The following is a 19,753-nucleotide window of genomic DNA, read 5'->3' as shown; positions in this document are numbered from 1 at the left end:
CTGTCTTTTAGTAGATCTATTATACGAGAGACTTGCTTTGTTTACCAAATAAGTTGATCTAACTGGATTTGCATTTTAAACATTAAATAAAGGTATTATTTTTATTTCATGTATAGTCATTAGTTATGATACTGCCAAAATCGTGCAGAAATAGCACAAAAAAAATCCACTGATTCTGTTTGCCCCTAATCATAACTCAACATTTACTAATGCATGGATAAATTTCAATTTGTTAGCATTAATCCACCTTGAGTTAAAATCATTAGCAATAAACAACTGCATTTTTATTAACTAACATTAACTAAATTAAATAAACACTTTATATATACAATATAATAAAGTATATAATAAATATTTTATTAAATGTATTGTTCATTGTTTATCGATTGTTAGAAAACAAATGACCTAAAATTAACTAATGCAGTGTTTCTCTACCACGTTCCTGGAAGCCCATCAACACTGCATGTTTTGGATGTCTCCTTTCTCTGCCACACCCATTACAGGTCTTTCAGTAACTGCTAATGAGCTGATGATCTTAATCAGGTGTGTTTAGTTAACATGTCATGGAAAATATGCAGAGCTGGTGGTCCTCCAGGAACGTGGTGGAGCTAAGAACAGTGAACCAATGGAACCTAAATGTGAAATGTTACCAAATTAAGGGAACCTATGGTCTTTTCGTTTGTTTGTTTCAGTTTAGAGGATGAACTTTGGATGAATTTTAATTTGACTGATGCCTGAGTGACATGTTATAGCATGTGCACTTAAATGAACACTATAATTTTGGAAATAAGTCACCTAGAGTTAAAAAGTTAAGCTTTACCATCTTTAATCCATTCTGCCGATCTCTGGGTTTGGCAGAAGCACTTTTAGCTTAGCTTAACATACATTATTAATTGGAATAGACCATTCGCTCAAAGGAACTTTGCTGCCATACCATGGCTGAAGCAGGAGCACTGATATTATGCAGTGCTGTCAGCTAGCTGGAGACTATTTTTGCTGGAGATCAGCTAAAATTTATTTAAAAATTGTAAAACTCAACTGTTTAACTTTAAGTCACTTGTAAAATGAGCCTATTTCCAAAAAAGTGGAGTGTTTTCTTAAAAACAAGGCCACATTTCTGCTGTACATTGTGTACCAGATATATTTGGAGCACAACTAAAATTTGAGAAAACATCGAAGAAATTCACACAGACCTATATGTTAGAAGAGAGCATCTCTCAGAAGACAAATTACCCATTTATCAATTTATCCAGGCAAAAATAAAATGCCTGGTAGGCCCAGTTAGACCTTATCCACCTAAATATTGACTCTTTCTTTCAGAAAAATAAATAAAGCTAGACTAAAGTGCTCAGTTAAAGCCTTGTTAAAAATGGCAAAGAGAAACTTGTACAAAAACATAGGATAACAAGGTAGCGAAGAAAGCTTGCCATTCAGAACACGCTGACTAAGCGACGTATAAAACATAGAGCATTTCGACTGTCTAGCAGACACGCTCACTTAATTACTGGATGGAAATGTACAGCAGCAGCAGCGTTGAGCTAACATACATTCTCATACATGAGATTAACTAGAGTATCTCCATCCACTGATTATTAACCAAATTACAATTAATTATTCACCAAAATGAAGATTAAAAGTCACGAGGGAATTGGATACAGTCTATATGTGCTGCAGGGCCAAGCATGTCATTAATTGAATTCACTCATAATGTAATTAGAAGTCACTCAGCATAATTTGCAAAAACTTAATAGAACTAAAAAAAATGAATGGCAACTGCTGCTACGTAAAGTCTGCGTGAACCAGAAGTTGCTGAGACTTTTATTTTATTATGCTGATGTACTTTCAACTGAAATGAGATATTAAGTAGGGGCAGGGCTTTCTTGTTAGGCATCATTTTCTAATAACAAACTAATGCTGAATCAGTCAAACTGATGTCAAATGATTCCATTGAAGATTACAAAAGAAACAATTTTATACAAGTAGTTTATCCTGGATTAATTGTTCACCTAAAGAATAAAAATGTGAGCTAGAAAAATAAACAATGCAAATTTAGATTTTTCACAGATTTTAGGTTTTAACTAGTAATCAATTTCAATTGACAAGATTACTTTGGTAAATCTACTCAATACTCCATTCTGTATTTTCTGTAATCCTTCTTCAAAATCTATACAAAATGATCTCCCTCTATATATATATATATATAAAAACATTCTCACCTCATGTCTTCCAGCCACACCTTTCCTGAGTTTTGATCATGAGTGATTTTGCAATGATTTCCTGAGACCAGTTTATTAGCTGGGAATGAGAGGTCACAATCTACAAACAAAATATGGTTGTTAGGTTTTGATAATAATAATAAAAAAAAGACAGTACAACAATAAATATTTCCATTCTATTATTTCTTTATCAGTATATTACATTCAAAACAAAGTCCCAAAAATAAATTGGATTCAAATAAATCAGTGAAAATGCAAGCTAGAGGTCAAACAAAAGCTGCAAAAACTGACAATTATTTGATTTTGCATGAAGAAAATAAAGCGTGATGCACAGATGTATCAGATGCCAATATTTATAAACTTGCTAATTTATATATCTGCAATAATTTGAGAAAGAACAATACCAATAGTTTAGAGTTTTTCTCAGAGCAAAAATCATTAAATATTGGGGAATAAATAAATAAATAAATAAAAAATATAAATGTATTAGGGGTGCATAATATTGGAAAATATAGGATATTGCGATACTATCTTCAATAAATAATGTGATATTATTACAATTTTAGAAGATGGTTTGAAAAGGTCTATCTAACAGTATTCAGATACAGAAATTGAATAATCACAATGCAAAAATGCTTTTGCTTTCTTTGTTTTGTCTTGTTTCTAGTCCAAATATCTAAAACTTCTTAGATCAAGTAAAGTACTGTTTTCACCTTCAGAAGAAATGAAGAGTTTTTCTTGGAAATGATTTGCCAATGGGGTAAATAAAATCTTATTTTTGCTTAGAAATTAGACAAATTCTAACAATTTGTCTTGCATAAATTGTTTAAGTATTTATATACAAGGAATCTTTGTTTCACCTTCAAACTTTATAATTTTTTGTGCCCAAATGTTTTAAACTCTCCTGAAATGCTTAGTCACAGGCCTTAAAAACACATGCAAATAATACACTTTTACTTTTACTTTGTTAAGGTTAAACTGTTACGGTTACAAATCACATGTGTCATGTTGCTCTTGGACAATTATGATTCAGAATCAACTTTACATTTCTTGCGATGTGATTATTGCGGTTGCACGCGTTACAATATTGATGCTGAAACTATATATTGTGCAGCCCTACCATGCATGCATGTACGCATGCCTGCATGTACACAATATTAGACCTGCATCTAACATGTACACTGGTTTGCACCATGCTCTAGCCTAGCCATAAAACCATTGATTAAGCTTCATTAAAAATAAATAATAAAAACCATTGATTTAAAATGATTAGTTTGGATTAAAACATCTTGGAGAACAACAAAAACTAACTGCACTTCAGAGTCCATATTAATAACATTATTATGGTATATTCTATGCCAAATAAATGTTACTGTAGTTAATAGAAACATTGAAATGGCAAAAATCACCTTAAAAAAAAATATATATATATATCTATATCTATATATATATATATATATATATATATATATATATATATATATATATATATATATATATATATATATATATATATATAGTACTTTTTTTCCCCTTAACTATAGAACTATAGAAAATTGGACATTTGAATATTAAATAGATCCTTGTTTATTAAAATTACGTAAAAAAAATAGCTAGTATAATACTATATGCAATTGGCTAATATAGGTATGGGCTGAAAGTTTTTCGATGCATCACTATTAAATATACAAATGCAATAGTTAACAATAACAGCTATAGCACAGTTCGGTGCGTCCTTTGATCCATGGTTCAGAATATACATTATTGACATTGGATTGGTGATAAAAACAACTGCAACAAAACTAAAAAGTTCCACCTTTGGGCTTCTGAATACCTTTCACATGCATTGCACATGTGAAGACCTGTCCAATCACCTCTTAGTTTGTAAATTTGTTGTTGACATCGTTTCCTCATGTGTCGGTGAGTGTGGAGGTTCTCAGAACGGCAGTCTCGCTCATGCAGGTGTTCTTCTGCACCCGATCGCTCTCACTATTTTTTCACTCTGTTTACCTGCTGTCTACTAAGAAAAGTTTACTTCTCGACTGACTGTACCCGCTGAATTAAGACGACAGGGAAGAGTCGAATGCTCTCTCTTTGCTTAAGTTTAATTTATGTTGCTATAAATGATAACGGAGCTCCCTGAAAAATTGGTAATAAAAATGCATTGTTGCCTTGGTAATGCAAGCATAATGTAAACAGAGCTTTATTGCCAGGTATTTTCACACATACAAGGAATTTATGTTTGTGACAGATCTTTTACATTGCAATAGAATTACAGAGACAAAACAAAAAAACAGACAATAAATATATTTTATTTGTCGTGTCAGTAGGTAAAAAAGGGGGAAATTTAAGCTTTTTCTCTTTATTTTTCTAAAGCATTTTAATTGAGCATACAATTTTTAAAATTCCCTTCATGTATTTAATTAACGAGAGAACATGCAAATCTACAGTCATATGAGTGAATCCTATTGCATTGCCGTGTGTTTGTTCCCCTTATAAATATGTATATTGTTCTTTGAATTTTTCTGTAGCCATTTTTTTATAAACATAGTACATACCGTACCGCACCCAAACTGTGACCCTAAAATCGTGATACATACCGAACTGTGAGTAGATTGAACCATTGCAGCCCTAGTAACAATCCAAAGTAATTCAAAATTTCTCTTTGCGAGTCGTTCTTTTTAAGAGATTGTCGCGGTTGTTGTAGCTACTAAATCATATTGACAAGAGCAGAAATGAATCGATTCGTCAGAAAGCTTGCAACCTTAAAGGGCTCCACAGACTATTAAAACAAAATGGCTTATTGTTGCACAAACTTCTGAGCATTTTTGTGACTTTTCCACATGCAACATTTTCTATTGTAGATGGAACTTTAATGACGATACTACCATTTACAAACTACAGCAGCACCACCATTATTATGGAGCCACAGTATCGTACCACTAAGATAGTACTGGTAAAACGTGCAACCCTATATTACAGTATTGCAAGTTGACAGCAATATCGTGGTCATACAATTGATTTTCAGGGAATGCATAAAATGATACATTAAGCATTTTTGTTAGTAAATTTATGAGCACACAGAGGTGAAATCATAATAACAAATTGGACACTATTATTTTATTTAACACCCTGCTTGCCTCAGTAATGTGACTGCTGAAGTAAAGCAGGTTGTGAACACATTTACGTCAGCTTCAATAAAGCATGTTCTTCTTTTCATCAAGCACCTTTTCTCATCCTGACCCAGCCCATTACTTTCTCTCCCAGACAAATTAGACATGCAATCTTAAATGAGGTATAGTGTGGCGTGATGTGATGCAAGGTTAAAAATGACACCATTACAGTAATGAAGCGTATCGGTTCTGATAATAAGCCGTGTCTGATGTTACTGGGAAGCACGCAGAAGCAAACAGACGCATGGATTAATATTAATTAAAGCGGGAAAACAGACAGTCTTCAAAACCAGACAGACACAGACAGAGTCAAAGGGATACAACCTTTCCCTGCACACCATCACAACACACACAAAAAAACTACTTAATATTCCAAGAGCATGTCCTCAATAGACGCCTTTGTCATTATTGGGGTGGGGGTTCGTTTGCCAAACTAAAGAGAGTATTGTGAAAGGCATGGGTTCACTGAATACATGCAGACACTGCTTCAGACTGATTATTTTGAGGGGGGAAGAGTAATAAGCAATGACATTCAAGAAGTAAAATTTGAAGTCATAAGTAAATCTGGAAAAAAAAATTTAAAAAAAAGAAAGTTTTCTGAGGGAATAAAAGTGAATACCCTACTAAAAAGAAACAATATTGCACATAAGACAAAGCAATTAAGGCAAACAAACTCTTTTTAAGCATACCTTTCTTTCTCCCAACGGTGCATTCACTATTTATAAGCACTATCTCCGAACCTGGAGATGCGTCCACTTTCACCAGTTTCCCCCAGGCTTGATCGCTGTCCTGATTTGTCATTTCTCCTCGTCCTTATTTCACCTGCCAAATCACATCACATACAAATGAAGCAAAGATAACAAATACATCATAAAGGCAAATAAATACAAAGGAATACACACACAATGCTGATAATTGTGCAATAAGAGTTGAAAAACGTAGTGCTAATGACTACATTTGCCATTACTGGTAAGGTAAACAGTGCAGAAGGAGTTTAGGAAGTGTGGTAATTAGGCATGGGACCATAGCTGTTTTCAAGGTATACCATGGTTTGGAAAAGTCAAGGTTTTAAAGCCGTTAGAATTTTCTGCTATACCATTCCTAAGATAAGTGTACGATTTTTTTATTTACGTTTTTTTTTTTTTTTTTTTTTTTGAACAACAGCATCTCCAGCAGAAATGGTATCCAAAGATGCTGTTTTAAATTGCAAAGAGATCTGTGTTTTTGAAATAAATGAAGACAGCAGAAGTCAATGATTCATTTGAATTATTTAGCCTGACATGTTTACTGCTCCAAAACACTTAAAAATGTTTCTCAAAATAAAATATATTGTGTTTAAAGGGGAAGGAAAGTTGTTGTTTTTTTTTACCCGGATATTAAAAAATAACATATTTCAAAGCAGTAATCACAATACTGTGGAACCGCGATTTTTTTTTTCCAGGGTTATCATACCATCAGAATCTTATACAGGTCCATACAGTAATATGATATGATTTTATTTGAACCAAGAGTTCAACCAATTAGAAAAGAGCAACAATGTGAAATCACAATCACTATCATGCTGCACTAGCACCACCTTTATAATGTTATAAAACAATTGAGGTAAAGTTGGTTTTATATTCTATGATATAAAGTATATCTTTATATTCTATTCTTAATTATATTATAAGAAAAGTTTTCTTTGCGAATTCTAAATACTGAAGTAATTTTAGCAGCAGTGACTATCAAAATACAACACTGTTCACAGTCGATTAAATAGTGCTAATGTTGTTTTGAAGTCATGCTAACATGCAGTTTCAGACTGATTTCAGACCTTGCCACAAGTTGTCAATGAATGAATGTGCAAATATAAAACTAACTTTACCTTCAAAATCCAAATAGCTTCTTTATGAACTGTAACTTACATTAAAATTGACACGTTACTTTTCTAGGAAGTTCTAATGAATAAAGTTGTGTATACTCCCTTCATTCCATTTCTATTACTGTTGCAGTAGATCTGCTGAAGTAGTGTAACACTTTAAAAACTGTACGTTTTACTACTTTAATACATGTATAAACATTAAATGAATGTTTGAGATGAACGTATTAGTTACAAGTTAAATATTAACGTTACTGGCTTTAAAAACAGAATTCTAACTTAGCTAAAAACATTATCTTCAGTTGTTTGGTCGTAACGCAAAAGGCGGTGTGCTAATGAGCTAACTGAAGCTGCCAAGTTCTATATAAACCCAAAACGACCGGTACATTAAATTATACTGCTTGAAAATGTACACGCTTTAATATGGTTAGACTATTTTCAAGCGGAGTTTTGTTTTTGGGAAGCTAAACGACAACAACGTGACGAAACGCACTGTTTACACGAAGGGGTGCTAACTAACTATTCGCTAGCGCACAGTCACATCTGACACAGTTTAAAAATAACAGAATTAATCTGTGAAATCAATATGTAAGTGTTGAGTGTACTAACCAAACCAGCGTCCGTGAACGTCGGGAGCATTACAGCATGTTGACTTAGATCCTCAGTGTGGTTTCGTTTTTATTTTCTTGAGCACTTCCTGGCCAGCAGTGGCATTTTCAGGCATCAGCTGATAGTGGAGGAGGAGGGAAAGTGAGAGAGGGGGAGAGAGAGGCTATGGGAATGAAGTTAGCAGGGGGTCTCCATGCTTCTGTCTGTCCATGTGAAAAGCCCTGAACAAAAACCTGTCTGGAAGGATGTCTAGACGAGAGTTGGTTTCATATATTGATAAAAACCAATTTTGACGAAACATTGAATGAGTGATTTTTTAGATTATACATACCCAGGTAATCATGATTATTTAGAAATAAAGAATTAAGTATGTTTGTGTGTGTGTGTGTGTGTGTGTGTGTGTGTGTGTGTGTGTGTGTGTGTGTGTGTGTGTGTGTGTGTGTGTGTGTATGTGTGTTGTTGATTGTTTAAAAGTACTACAGTTCATTACTGTTAATCTGTTTTTCCAGTTCACAACAAAACAACCACAACAACAACAACAACAACAAAAATAATAATAATAATAATAATAATAATAATAATAATAATAATAATAATAATAATAATAATAATGGGGCAGCATGGTGGCGCAGTGGGTACAATCACCTCACAGCAAGAAGGTGTGTGGTTAAATTGTATTATGCAGAATGTGACAACATCTAATTTTTCTTCTAATGTTCCAAGTTTCTGCAATCTATTATTAACTGATATTGAAACCAATAAAAAAATAATAATAATAAAAAAGAAGGTGTGTGCAAGAGTGTGTGGGTGCTGGGTTGTGGCATATCCTGGATAAGTTGGCGGTTCATTCCGCTGTGGCGACCCCTGATTAATAAAGGCACTGTAAGCTGAAAAGGAAATGAATGAATGAATGAATAATAATAATAAAAAATGTCCTGTCACAGGCCTGTAGCTAGGGGGGTTCAGGTAGTTTTTTTATTTTAAAGCAAATTTTAATAAAAAAATTGCAGGAAATATTTTTTTTTATATCACAAAGTGTACTTATCACCTTCCGACACCACTGATCACCTTCCGACAAGCTAATCCAGCAAAGCTTAGTGCTTAAAATATCACTAAAGTGCAGCATTTAAACCTCATAATTTTATAGAAAATGAGGTGAATTACTGCCAAAAATATCCACTTTTTGAGAAAAAGAAACCACCCCTTTCAATAGGCTGTCTACGGGCCTCTGTTTGGCTGAAGGATGATGAAACATTATTTCACTCATATTGACATTGTATTTTTAGAAAAGATATTTGAATTTACAAACTTTGCATGCATTTAATATATGTACTGTTTAAAGAAACAGTGGGTAGCGCTGTCGCCTCACAGCAAAAAGGTCGCTGATGCTAGCCTTAGCTATTGGTATTTCTGTGTGGAGTTTGCATGTTCTCACCATGTTGGCGTGGGTTTCCTCTGAGTGCTCCGGTTTCCCCCACAAGTCCAAAGACATGCACAATAAATGAATTGGGTAGGCTAAATTGTCCGTAGTGTATGTTTGTGAATGAAAGTGTAGAACATGCTGCGTAGAACATATGCTGGATAAGTTGGCAGTTCATTCCGGTGTGGTGACCCCTGATTAATAAAGAGACTAAGCCGAAAATAAAATGAATAAATTAATGTAATTAATATTAAGTGTAATGAAAATATAATTATTTATGAAATAATAATCATACATTTATTACTTTTTTTTATATGGGCAAAATGGAAGTAATATAAATGTAATTAGCATAAGATATAGAACTATTAACTGTTTTTGTGTGTTTTTCAGTTTAACATTGTATAATTTGACTCATAGTGGAAACTTTTTTCTAAGAGTGTACTTGTTTTAAATATAAAAAGATCATTTTTGGATGCATCAAAAACCACCAAAACCAGATGTCTGAATGATAATTGCCATAACAAACACCCAACAGGCAAGCGAACCCCCCAAACAAACACTCAAAGTGCACTCGAACTGAATAAAAGACTGTACTCTCTCAATTTTCAGTTTTCTCTCAGTCCAGAGTTTGAGAAACAGTCTAAATAATGATAAGCTCAATGCATTTACCTAATGATATGAATTCACTAATTGTGTGAGTGAAGCACGAGTACAGCACTAACAAATGTATTCAGATCTCCTCAAAGACAGGGTCCTATAAGAATTTGTAACAGAGGGGGACGCAGACATTCAGGCAGGGTCTTTGAAGAGTGAAAGAGCGAGAAAGAGAGAGAGAGAGAGTGTTAGCAGCTCAGTTTGTACACTCCTGCCGTCTGAGGAATCCACAATGATCCGCTCCACTGTCTCCAACACACAACTGGAACTCTTTACTTGTGGACTTACTGTTGATATTAGTGTCATCACTTTTATCCTGTTTCACAAATTACCATTAATCTATTTTTATTTTTATAAATCTTTTTAGTTTTACTGATATATTGTTATTTTTATTAATCTATTTTTATTTTTTTTACATTTTTTTTCTTTATTTCTATATTATATTTTATGTTCATATTTGTTTGCACTACTGCCCTTTTTGTCTTGTCTGTACGAAGCGACGCTGCACTGCTTTGGCAATACGAATGTACAGTTATTTGTCATGCCAATAAAGCACCTAAAATGTAAAATGTGAAAATGAGAGAGGGAGAGAGAGAGAGATTGCTGATAACATGCTCTGTGGCTGTGAGAAACTGTCACAGTGTGTGCAAGGTGCAAGACTGTGGTCATTTGCTTTGGCAGCAGTTCTTTGGCCAGCTTTCACTTAGCTTCTCATAGCCTCTCTTAGATTGAATAGAGTGTCTCGGAGGGCTTGAAAGGTGTCTGTGCAGTCTGGCTCTGATAAGCAGTCAGGCAGTTTTATGTCAGAGCCTGTCGGTTCACATTCAATCTGTGCCAACTCTTCAAGCCCTGCAGTTTATTACACTGTCTGGAAAGGGAAAGTTCAACCTGACAGGTTCACTCATCTCAAGCAGATTCAGCTTGATAAATAATTTTTTTATCTTATGAACTGTTAATAAAGCTGACTATGATTGCTGTTTTGCTCGCTTTGGTCTTTTATTAGACTGTCAGTTATTTATATACAAATTCATTATGCTATATGGTCTGAAATCAATATAATTTGCGGGTATATGCCACTAATGTTATTTTATGTTTCATTTAAACCTTTATCTAAACTTTTTAAATGATCATGAATGTATGCACGCTTTCTGAAATCATGTTAGGAACATTTGAACATCTATACTTTTAAAATGCATTGTTCACATGGCTGGTATGATGAATTTAAAATGTCTTAGCATTAAAGCAAATATGAACACATGCATTATTTAATAAGTTTACATATAAGTTTATGTAGTATTTTTTTAATCTACTAAAATATACAACAGTAGATAATTTTAAAAGATTAATATACAGTTGAAATCAGAATTGTTAAACACCCTGAATGATTAGCCCTCTGTTTATTTTGCTCCCCAATTTCTTTTTACAGAAAGATTTTTTCAACACATTTCTAAACACAAAAATTTTAATAACCCATCTCTATTAACTAATTTATTTTATCTTGCCATGATGACAGTAAAAAATATTTTACAAAATATTTTTCAAGACACTTCTATTCAGCTTTAAGACAGACATTTAAAGGCTTAACCAGGCTAATTAGGTTAACTAGGCAGGTTAGTGTAATTAGGCAAGTTATTATATAATAATGGTTTGTTCTGTAGACTATCAAAAAAAGATCTTAATGGGGCTAATAATTCTGACTTCAACAATTCTGACTTCAACTGTATGTATTGTATTTTTTTTAATCTACTAAAATATATAACAGTAGACATCATTTTTTTTAAAGATACATAAATTCTAATTATATCATAATGATATCTAGTAATGAAAAGTTAGTGCGGAGGAAATTACATTAATAATATTAAAAAAAAAAAAATCATAGTTACTTAAGACAAGGTGAAGCAATCAAATGTCTACACATTTAAAATATATTAAGTACATGCTCATAGCAAAAAATGTGGCTTGGTAAAAGAAACTTTAGAATTTTATTGTGACCTTCATATTTAAACGATTTTCAAATTGTTTTTTTTTTCCCAAAAATTCCCTTTAATTCAATTTCACTGAAGAATTTTTGTGTTGTGTATACATTTTTAAACTAACTTTTTAATGTAGTATAATATTATAGTATTATATAAACAATTAAAGTCAGAATTATTAGCCCCCCCTGAATTATTCGACCGCTTGTTTATTTTTTCCCCAATTTCTGTTTAACGGAGAGAAGATTTTTTTAAACATACTTCTAAACATAATAGTTTTAATAACTCATTTCTAATAACTGATTTATTTTATCTTTGCCATGATGACAGTAAATAGTATTTCACTAGATATTTTTAAAGACACTTCTAAACAGCTTAAAGTGACATTTAAAGGCATAACTAGGTTAATTAGGTTAACTAGGCAGGTTAGGGTAATTAGGCAAGTTATTGTATAATGATGGTTTGTTCTGTAGACTATCAAGAAAAAATATAGCTTAAAGGGGCTAATAATTTTGTCCCTAAAATAGTGTTTAAAAAAAAAAAAAACACTTTTATTCTAGCCGTATACCTATATATATTCTAGCCGTACCTATATATATATATATATATATATATATATATATATATATATATATATATATATATATATATGTACATTAGAGCAAAACTGATTTTTTAAAGAGATCTATTAAAATAATATTTTAGTCACAGGACATCGAACTGGAAAGATAATACATTTAAATTCATGCAAAATATTACACAAAAATTACTGCAAAAATTATATATATTTTTTGTTTCTCTTGGTTTTTGTCATTTTTGAAGATTTTATTTATTATGTATCCCAAACATATACAGTTAGGTTAATAATTTTTTGGGATTTTGGTTTAGACTAATTAAAAAAATTTGACTTTAGTACTGACTAAACTAATGTATATGCAAAAATATTGTAAAGAATCCTATAGAAAAAAAAATATTTAAATGAGAGATTTGTGGAGGGTGTTCTCATATATGTTGACCACTGGATGTTTAATTTGCATGCCTATTTTGTTAATATGTATTTTATATGTATTTTCTTATATACATTAAACCTTATTGGCATTCAGTGTGGACAGCAAAGGAATGGTTTCATTGATCCTGTTCCTTACTGTGCATATGACAATAAACACTTGAATATTCGAAAATTTGCAAGCATTGGATGCATCTGTAGTGTACAAGTCCTCCAGCAGGGGTAGCTGTTGGTCTATCAGAAAATAATAATTCTAGCGCCCTGTCCTTCAGGGTACAGTTCCTGAACATTTTTTTTTGTACATTTACGCATATTCACTTATTTCCCAGTAATTTTTAACAATAAAACATTCCATGTCATTTGTCACAAAACCGATTACCACATTATTCATAAACTCATGCGTTCCCACTATTAAACATGATTTGCATTCGCTGAAGGCGCGTGCGAAGAATGCAGGCATGAGGCACAAATGTCAGGTCAAAATTACATTCTCACGTGTTTGTTGTATATAGATATTTTGCAGAAGCAGAGTTTTATATTATATTACAGGAGATATTTCCCTCCCGCCTGCTTCTCCACAGGTCGTTTCTATGGAAAACAGTTTTTTGCATAATCTCATTGGCATTTGTTTGTAAATTGGTGCGCTCGGTGGGCTTTGCGCATGCGTGGTGGCAGAATCGACCTCGCTCAGAATTTCATCTTGTTCAGTTCATCTTCACTCTCAGCAGAAGTAACTGAATTGGTGAAAGGACCCGCTGGACAGACCAGGTTAGACCAGAATGAGTTCCCAGCATGGTTTATGCTTGTTAGTGAAAGTTTGGTACTGTATGCCTTATATAAAAGCTAGCTCTTTTTCGAAATATCATCTTGCTGCAGGGGCAGGCCTTCCTTCCTTAAGCATGTTGTTAGTCAGTTTCCTTGGTTTTACTCTGCGTCAGAATAGGGTTAAAACTTTAAAGGACAATAAAACAATTTTAATTCGAAAACACATTGATTTTCAAACTCAATATAGGCTTACCAAACTATATTTCAAAATCAGAGTAAAAAACAAAAACAAAACATAGGCTATTACAACCTTAAAATAGAATGGTGGATGGAGCCATTTTAACCCTTTGACTGCCCGCTCTACCAAATGGTTGACCATGTTCTCACTGTTTTAAAAAATGACTGTTAAAGTAATTTAAAGAATGACTGTTTTAAATGTGGGTTCACACATACAGTATTGTTGGTTTCCAAAAAACTTATTTACATAACTCTTTTGCATTTCTACACTTAAAATAGTTTTTTTTTTTGTAAAAACACAAAACAATGCATGTTAAATGAGAATCTGAAATATTTTTATGGCATATTTAAAAAAAATTAAGGTGATTTAGTGTTCAAAAAGGTTTTATTTGAATTACACTTCATATTTTTACATTTTTCATAGTATACGCAGTTTCCTCAAAGCTTTTTTCCAGCTGTGGCGGCAGGCCTTTTACACAGATCTACCAACTATGGCGTTATTTCAACGACAAATGTCATGAGCGTAGTATTTCAAGTGGAGATTGGATTTATGTAAAATCCAATGTAAGCATTCAAATCTCTTTGCTTGCGTGCCGATTTCCTCTGTTCGTGCACAAAACTTCTTGCACGTCCTCTAATTTATGTTGCTCAAGCACAGATTTTCTTGTGTGCTCTCAAATAAACACTGCTGAAGTACGATTTAGTGTGTTTTTGTAACAAGTATGTCTCCTACGTATATTAGATTTGCTAGGAATATTTATGAATGTCTCCCATAGACCAACAAAACAGCATTGATGCATCCTACAGTAAAGTGCAGCGGCTATAAACTCCAGCAAGATAAAGTCATTGTATGCAGAACCATGGACCTTTATCTATAAAGTATAATTATGGAAACTGTTAATCTTAACTGAAAGCTGCGTCATGTTTGCTAGTGTAACGGAGGCCAGCTAGTGTGTGCTGTGCAGGTAATCCTCACTCCTCTGACCTCTAAAGGTGCTCTAGCGACACATGCTAGAGGCCATGTTCTTTAGCCTCCTTGTTAGAGCAACTGACTCCCATGCGGAAGGTTGCCGATTCGAAACCAGCTCGGAGCGGGTCGGGTGGCGTTGGACTGGCGGGGTTACACTAACCTCACGAATAACGCATCTGTCAGACAGTCAAAAGAATGAATGTAGCAGAAACCATAATATGTATTAATTCTGGTACTTTTACCATAAATTGGCATATCTACCATTTGGTAGAGGTTGATAATTTAGAAATTATGGGATGTGTTGAAAAAATGCATTGAGTGTTAACTAGCAACATTAGGAGTTAGGAAATGCAATCCAGAGGTTTTTTCTTAGTGGGTAAGTTAAAGAATAAAAAAGATTCAGATATATTTTTTCTGTAGGTATAGACCATTTTGAAGGATGTAAACAAAAACAACGGTTCCAACGTATTTCCTGTTTTACATTTTTAATTTCTATAGCTTCCGAGAGTCCAAAAAGAGCCACATATTAATAAATAATGTTATGATTGCTGTTTAAACATTCAGTTAAGATTTAATTGCCTCTTGTATGATTGAATTACTCAAACAGGAAATGTTCATGGCCAAATGACATCACCTCATTGAAATGGTCTATATGGCTCGATTGAGATATTTTCAATTTAGAGAATTTAGACATTTCCCAGAAAAGAATTTTGGCCAAATAATGGAAAATGATCCAATAAATAGCCCATATAGGATATGTGATATGATCCATATGCTGCACGACATTGCCATTACGCTGGCACTGCATTTCATTCATTCAGCACACATATTCATACTGTATAGAAATTATTTTAAGTCCCCGGGTTGGATTTAAACCAAATGCATTGTAGTATCTTCCATTACAGTATGAAATGTCATTATTTTTGACTTGCCAGAGAGCCAGTGAAAGGCTAACAAATCCCTCATGCTTCTCCAACAGTCTCACCACGCCACTGCAAATCAAAGACATGGAGAACCGAGACCAGTTTCATTTAGAAACGAGTCACCATTCAAAGCCCGCTTGCCCTTCTTTCAAAAGCCTTATTAGACTTGGTGAAGGGAGATTACAAGCAAATAAAATTACTTTAATTGTAATATTGGATTTCATAATAGCCTCAGATATGTAATTATGCCCCTCTTAAACTTTTCATTAAAAAACCATTTGGCAACAACAAAGGACATTATGCCAGGGCGTGCGGCATTTGTGATGGCGCACAGCTTGTAGGTATTAGACATACTTCTCTGGGAAAGAAAATAATGAGCTACCCGAATAAAGCACAGAAGGACGAGAAACTGATATCAGGTGAAAGAGCAGCGTTAATTAATGGGAGATTCGGCGCACAAGCAGAAGAACACAACGGGAACAGGGCACATAGCGCATGGCATTTTTATGCATGATGGACATTTTATCTCTAACAAACAGCCTCGGAGAGAAGAGATTTATGCCTGCATGTGTCAACTTGTAATCCGTGTTTGATTATTATGGCCATTTCCTGTGAAAAATTCAGAGATGTATCAAAATTCTGGACGCAGAAGATAATGGAGGTATGATTTGTATTTTTGCATGCGGTGTCTTTACCTCATTAGTCTTGCTTTGGTGATTCAATAGCAAAACTGGAAAAATTGCTCAACCAAGAATGTATTGTAAATTAAACTAATTTGATTACATACATTACATACCTAAAAATGAAATGTAATATAAGAAATATACACACATATATATACACTACAATTCTGTCTGGTTGATGAATCTGATTGGCTGATAGCCGTGCGCTATTCTGCAAATAACAGCACTCGTCCAGTCTCCTCACCCTTGTGTATTACTCCACCCACATGCAGGGGACACTTTACAGTTTGACAAATATTGCTGCTGTTGGTAAACAAGATGTACTTTTGAGTCTTTCAGTCGAGAATGTAATTGTTTAGACTGCAACTATGCAGTTTATTTATAAGGATAGTGCCTATTTTAAAATATTTATAATTTCAGAGCCTCGGGTTCAGTACTTCGACCACCATCAGCATGTCTGAGCAGACCAAAGAAAGTGACAGTTGACATACTGCCATAAGACAGACAGACTCAGACTCAACTTTATCATCCCGTTTATGGAAATTAAAATTGCAGCAAGGTGCTATAAGACAGGCTAAGTTCCATGTATATATTAACAAAATATTAACACACAACATACAATACATCATTTTATAGGTGCATCTCCCTCCCCTCTGGACACATAATGACCTAATGGCCACCATTATAAAATAATATTTTAGTTCTATTAGTCCTGCAAATAGGAACTCTAAAGTGACGTCCTTATGGCAGCAGTTGAAACACAGAGTACGGGGTACATAGGATACCCTGAGCTCTCTTTAAAACATAATTTTGGTAAATTACCATTAGGCATGGGCCAGTAAAAGATTGTTACGGTATGATAATCTTGGATATAAATATCACGGTTTCACGGTTTCACTGTATCACGGTTTTGTGATTACTGCTCCAAAATATATTCTTTTAAAATGTCAGGGTAAAAAACAAAAACTTTTCCCCCTTTGTACATAATATATTTTAGTTAGGGAAACATTTCATATATTTTGGAACAGTAAACATGTCAGGCTAAATAAATCGAATCAATTATTGACTCCTGCTATCTTCATTTTTTCAAAAACACAGATTTACTTAAATTGGTATATTTGAATATCTTCTCTGCTGTAGATACTGTTGTCCTAAAAAAAAAAAAAAAACCTTTAAAAAATGTAAATAAAAAAATCTTACTCATACCTTAGGAACTGTATAGCAGATAATGTTGATGGTTTTAAAACCTTGTTTTTTCCAAACCGCAGTATACGTTAAAAACGGTTATTGTCCAATGCCTAATTACCATAAGACCACTGTAAGCTTATTTTTTATTATCCTTGTGTTGGTGATAATTAGCAAAAAAGTTGGTGAACCAAGAATGTTCTACTGATTAATAATAAAAAATAAAAAAATGAACAAAATTAAAAAAAGAATAAATAAATAAATAAACAGCAACAACACTGTACATTCAGTGCAAAACTAAATTATAAGGCATACATTTGATTAATATATTTATTTAATATCCCATTGGCAGGATTGTTTTTCTATTAACATATTTTAGGACTTCTTAAAAATAATAGCCAATATAATCAAGAAAAATATGTATTTATATATGTATATAATTTGTATGTATGTATGTATGTATGTATGTATGTATGTATGTATGTATGTATGTATGTGTACTATGTACACTACCTGAAAAAAAGTCTTGTCGTAGATCCTAGTTGTAAGAGCAACAAATAATAACTAGACTTCTAGTTGATTATTTGGAAAAGTGGCAGAAAGTAGATTTTTCAAATGAATCATCTGTTGAACTGCATCCCAATCATCACGAATACAGCAAAAGACCTACTGGAACTTACATGGACCCAAGATTTTTATAGATATCAGTCAAGTTTGGTGAAGAAAAAATCATGGTTTGGGGTTACATTCAGTATGGGGGCATGCAAGAGATCTGCAGAGTGGATGGCAACATCAACAGCCTGAGGTATCAAGACATTACATTACAAACCACAGAAGAGGGCAAATTCAGCAGGATAGCGCTCCTCCTCATACTTCAGCCTTCACATCAAAGCTCCTGAAGGCAAAGAAGGTCGAGGTGCTCCAAGATTGGCCACCCCAGTCACCAGAAACGAACATTATTGAGCATGTCTGAGGTAAGATGAATGAGGCATTGAATATGAATCCAAAGAATCTTGATGAACTCTGGGAGTCCTGCAAGAATGCCTACTTTGCCATTCCAGATGACTTTATTAATAAGTTATTTGAGTCATTGCAGAGATGTATGGATGCAGTCATCCTAGCTAATGATAGTCATACAAAATATAAATTATTTTTCCACAGCACCATGACTTTATATTCTATACTGTACATTATTTCTAAGTGACAAGACTTATGTCTAAGCAAAGTCAGACCTTACTGTCCTAATTAAATAATTAAAAATCAAGACATGATCAAATTTTATTCAAATAATGATAATCTAGAGGCCTTTGCCTTTCATATAGACTTGATACTAAATTATCAACTAGAAGTTAAGTTATTATTTGCTGACTTGGACAGGCGATAAGTCATTTGTCAGCTTGTGTGTCTGTGTGTGTGTGTTTGCATTGTTGAAAGTATATATTTCCATAGGTACAAATTTCCATAAAATCGCTTCAATGGAAACCAACTTTTTTTGCATAAACCCATCGCTATTTGTTTATAAGTTGGCCAACTTCTCCTTTGACCTTTCCACGGTGGCTACAATGAGCCTCGGGAAAAAGAAAGGGAGTGTCAGCAGCACATGCCGTGTGACTAAAACCAAGCCGAAAGCAGAAAGATAAGAAGCATTCTTGGGCGACACAGTAACCCGTCCTGGAGAGGCTGGCCTTGATAGCAGCACTTGTTGTTTTGATGTGTTAAATAGCCGGTTGTCAACAGAAGCAGAGCGCTGATGGTTGAGCCACTGTGTAATGGCGGGTTCAGGTTGATAGTCGGATGTCTACAGCCAGGGGTGGTTAGCCAGCGTATCTAAACGGGGCTGTTTTGGCTTCTTTTTACATGCATATGAACACTCTGAGAGCAAGCTTTGATGGTCTGGTGCCAGAGAGAGATATGCCGTCTTTTCATGTGAAATGCAGTTCTATGGAAATTCAAATATTTGAAATTATAAACATGCTCCGGTCAATGCACTTTGCTGACTAGCCAGGCGTTTGCACTGTACAAAGGCTTATGTCGGTTGTAGCCCTGCAACCACTACAGAACCTGCCCTTAAGCTATATGAC

The 19,753-nt window shown here is 33.8% G+C and overlaps 1 protein-coding gene across 8 annotated transcripts in view; it reads right to left on the bottom strand.

Moving 5' to 3' along the window:
• chfr (checkpoint with forkhead and ring finger domains, E3 ubiquitin protein ligase) overlaps nucleotides 1-7,982 on the bottom strand; it is a 32,945-nt gene extending 24,963 nt beyond the window's left edge. For 7 of the 8 annotated variants that reach the window (XM_017356138.3, XM_021476266.2, XM_017356139.3 and 4 more), the window contains exons 1-3: nucleotides 7,857-7,935; nucleotides 6,079-6,211; nucleotides 2,217-2,316 (exon numbers count right to left, since the gene is read on the bottom strand). In XM_017356138.3, the coding sequence (XP_017211627.1) occupies nucleotides 2,217-2,316; nucleotides 6,079-6,190 (212 nt within the window). In that variant the 5' untranslated portion in view covers nucleotides 6,191-6,211; nucleotides 7,857-7,935. Of the gene's footprint in view, nucleotides 1-2,216; nucleotides 2,317-6,078; nucleotides 6,212-7,856 lie in introns of all 8 variants that reach the window. The other variant, NM_001100015.1, reaches the window with a different exon arrangement.
• Between the last annotated feature and the right edge of the window lie 11,771 nt (nucleotides 7,983-19,753).

Source organism: Danio rerio, chromosome 5, assembly GCF_049306965.1.
Source record: "Danio rerio strain Tuebingen ecotype United States chromosome 5, GRCz12tu, whole genome shotgun sequence".
Classification (NCBI taxonomy): Eukaryota; Metazoa; Chordata; class Actinopteri; order Cypriniformes; family Danionidae; genus Danio; species Danio rerio.
The sequence above is the reverse complement of the archived record's forward strand: the minus strand, read 5'-3'. Positions and strand labels throughout refer to the sequence as shown.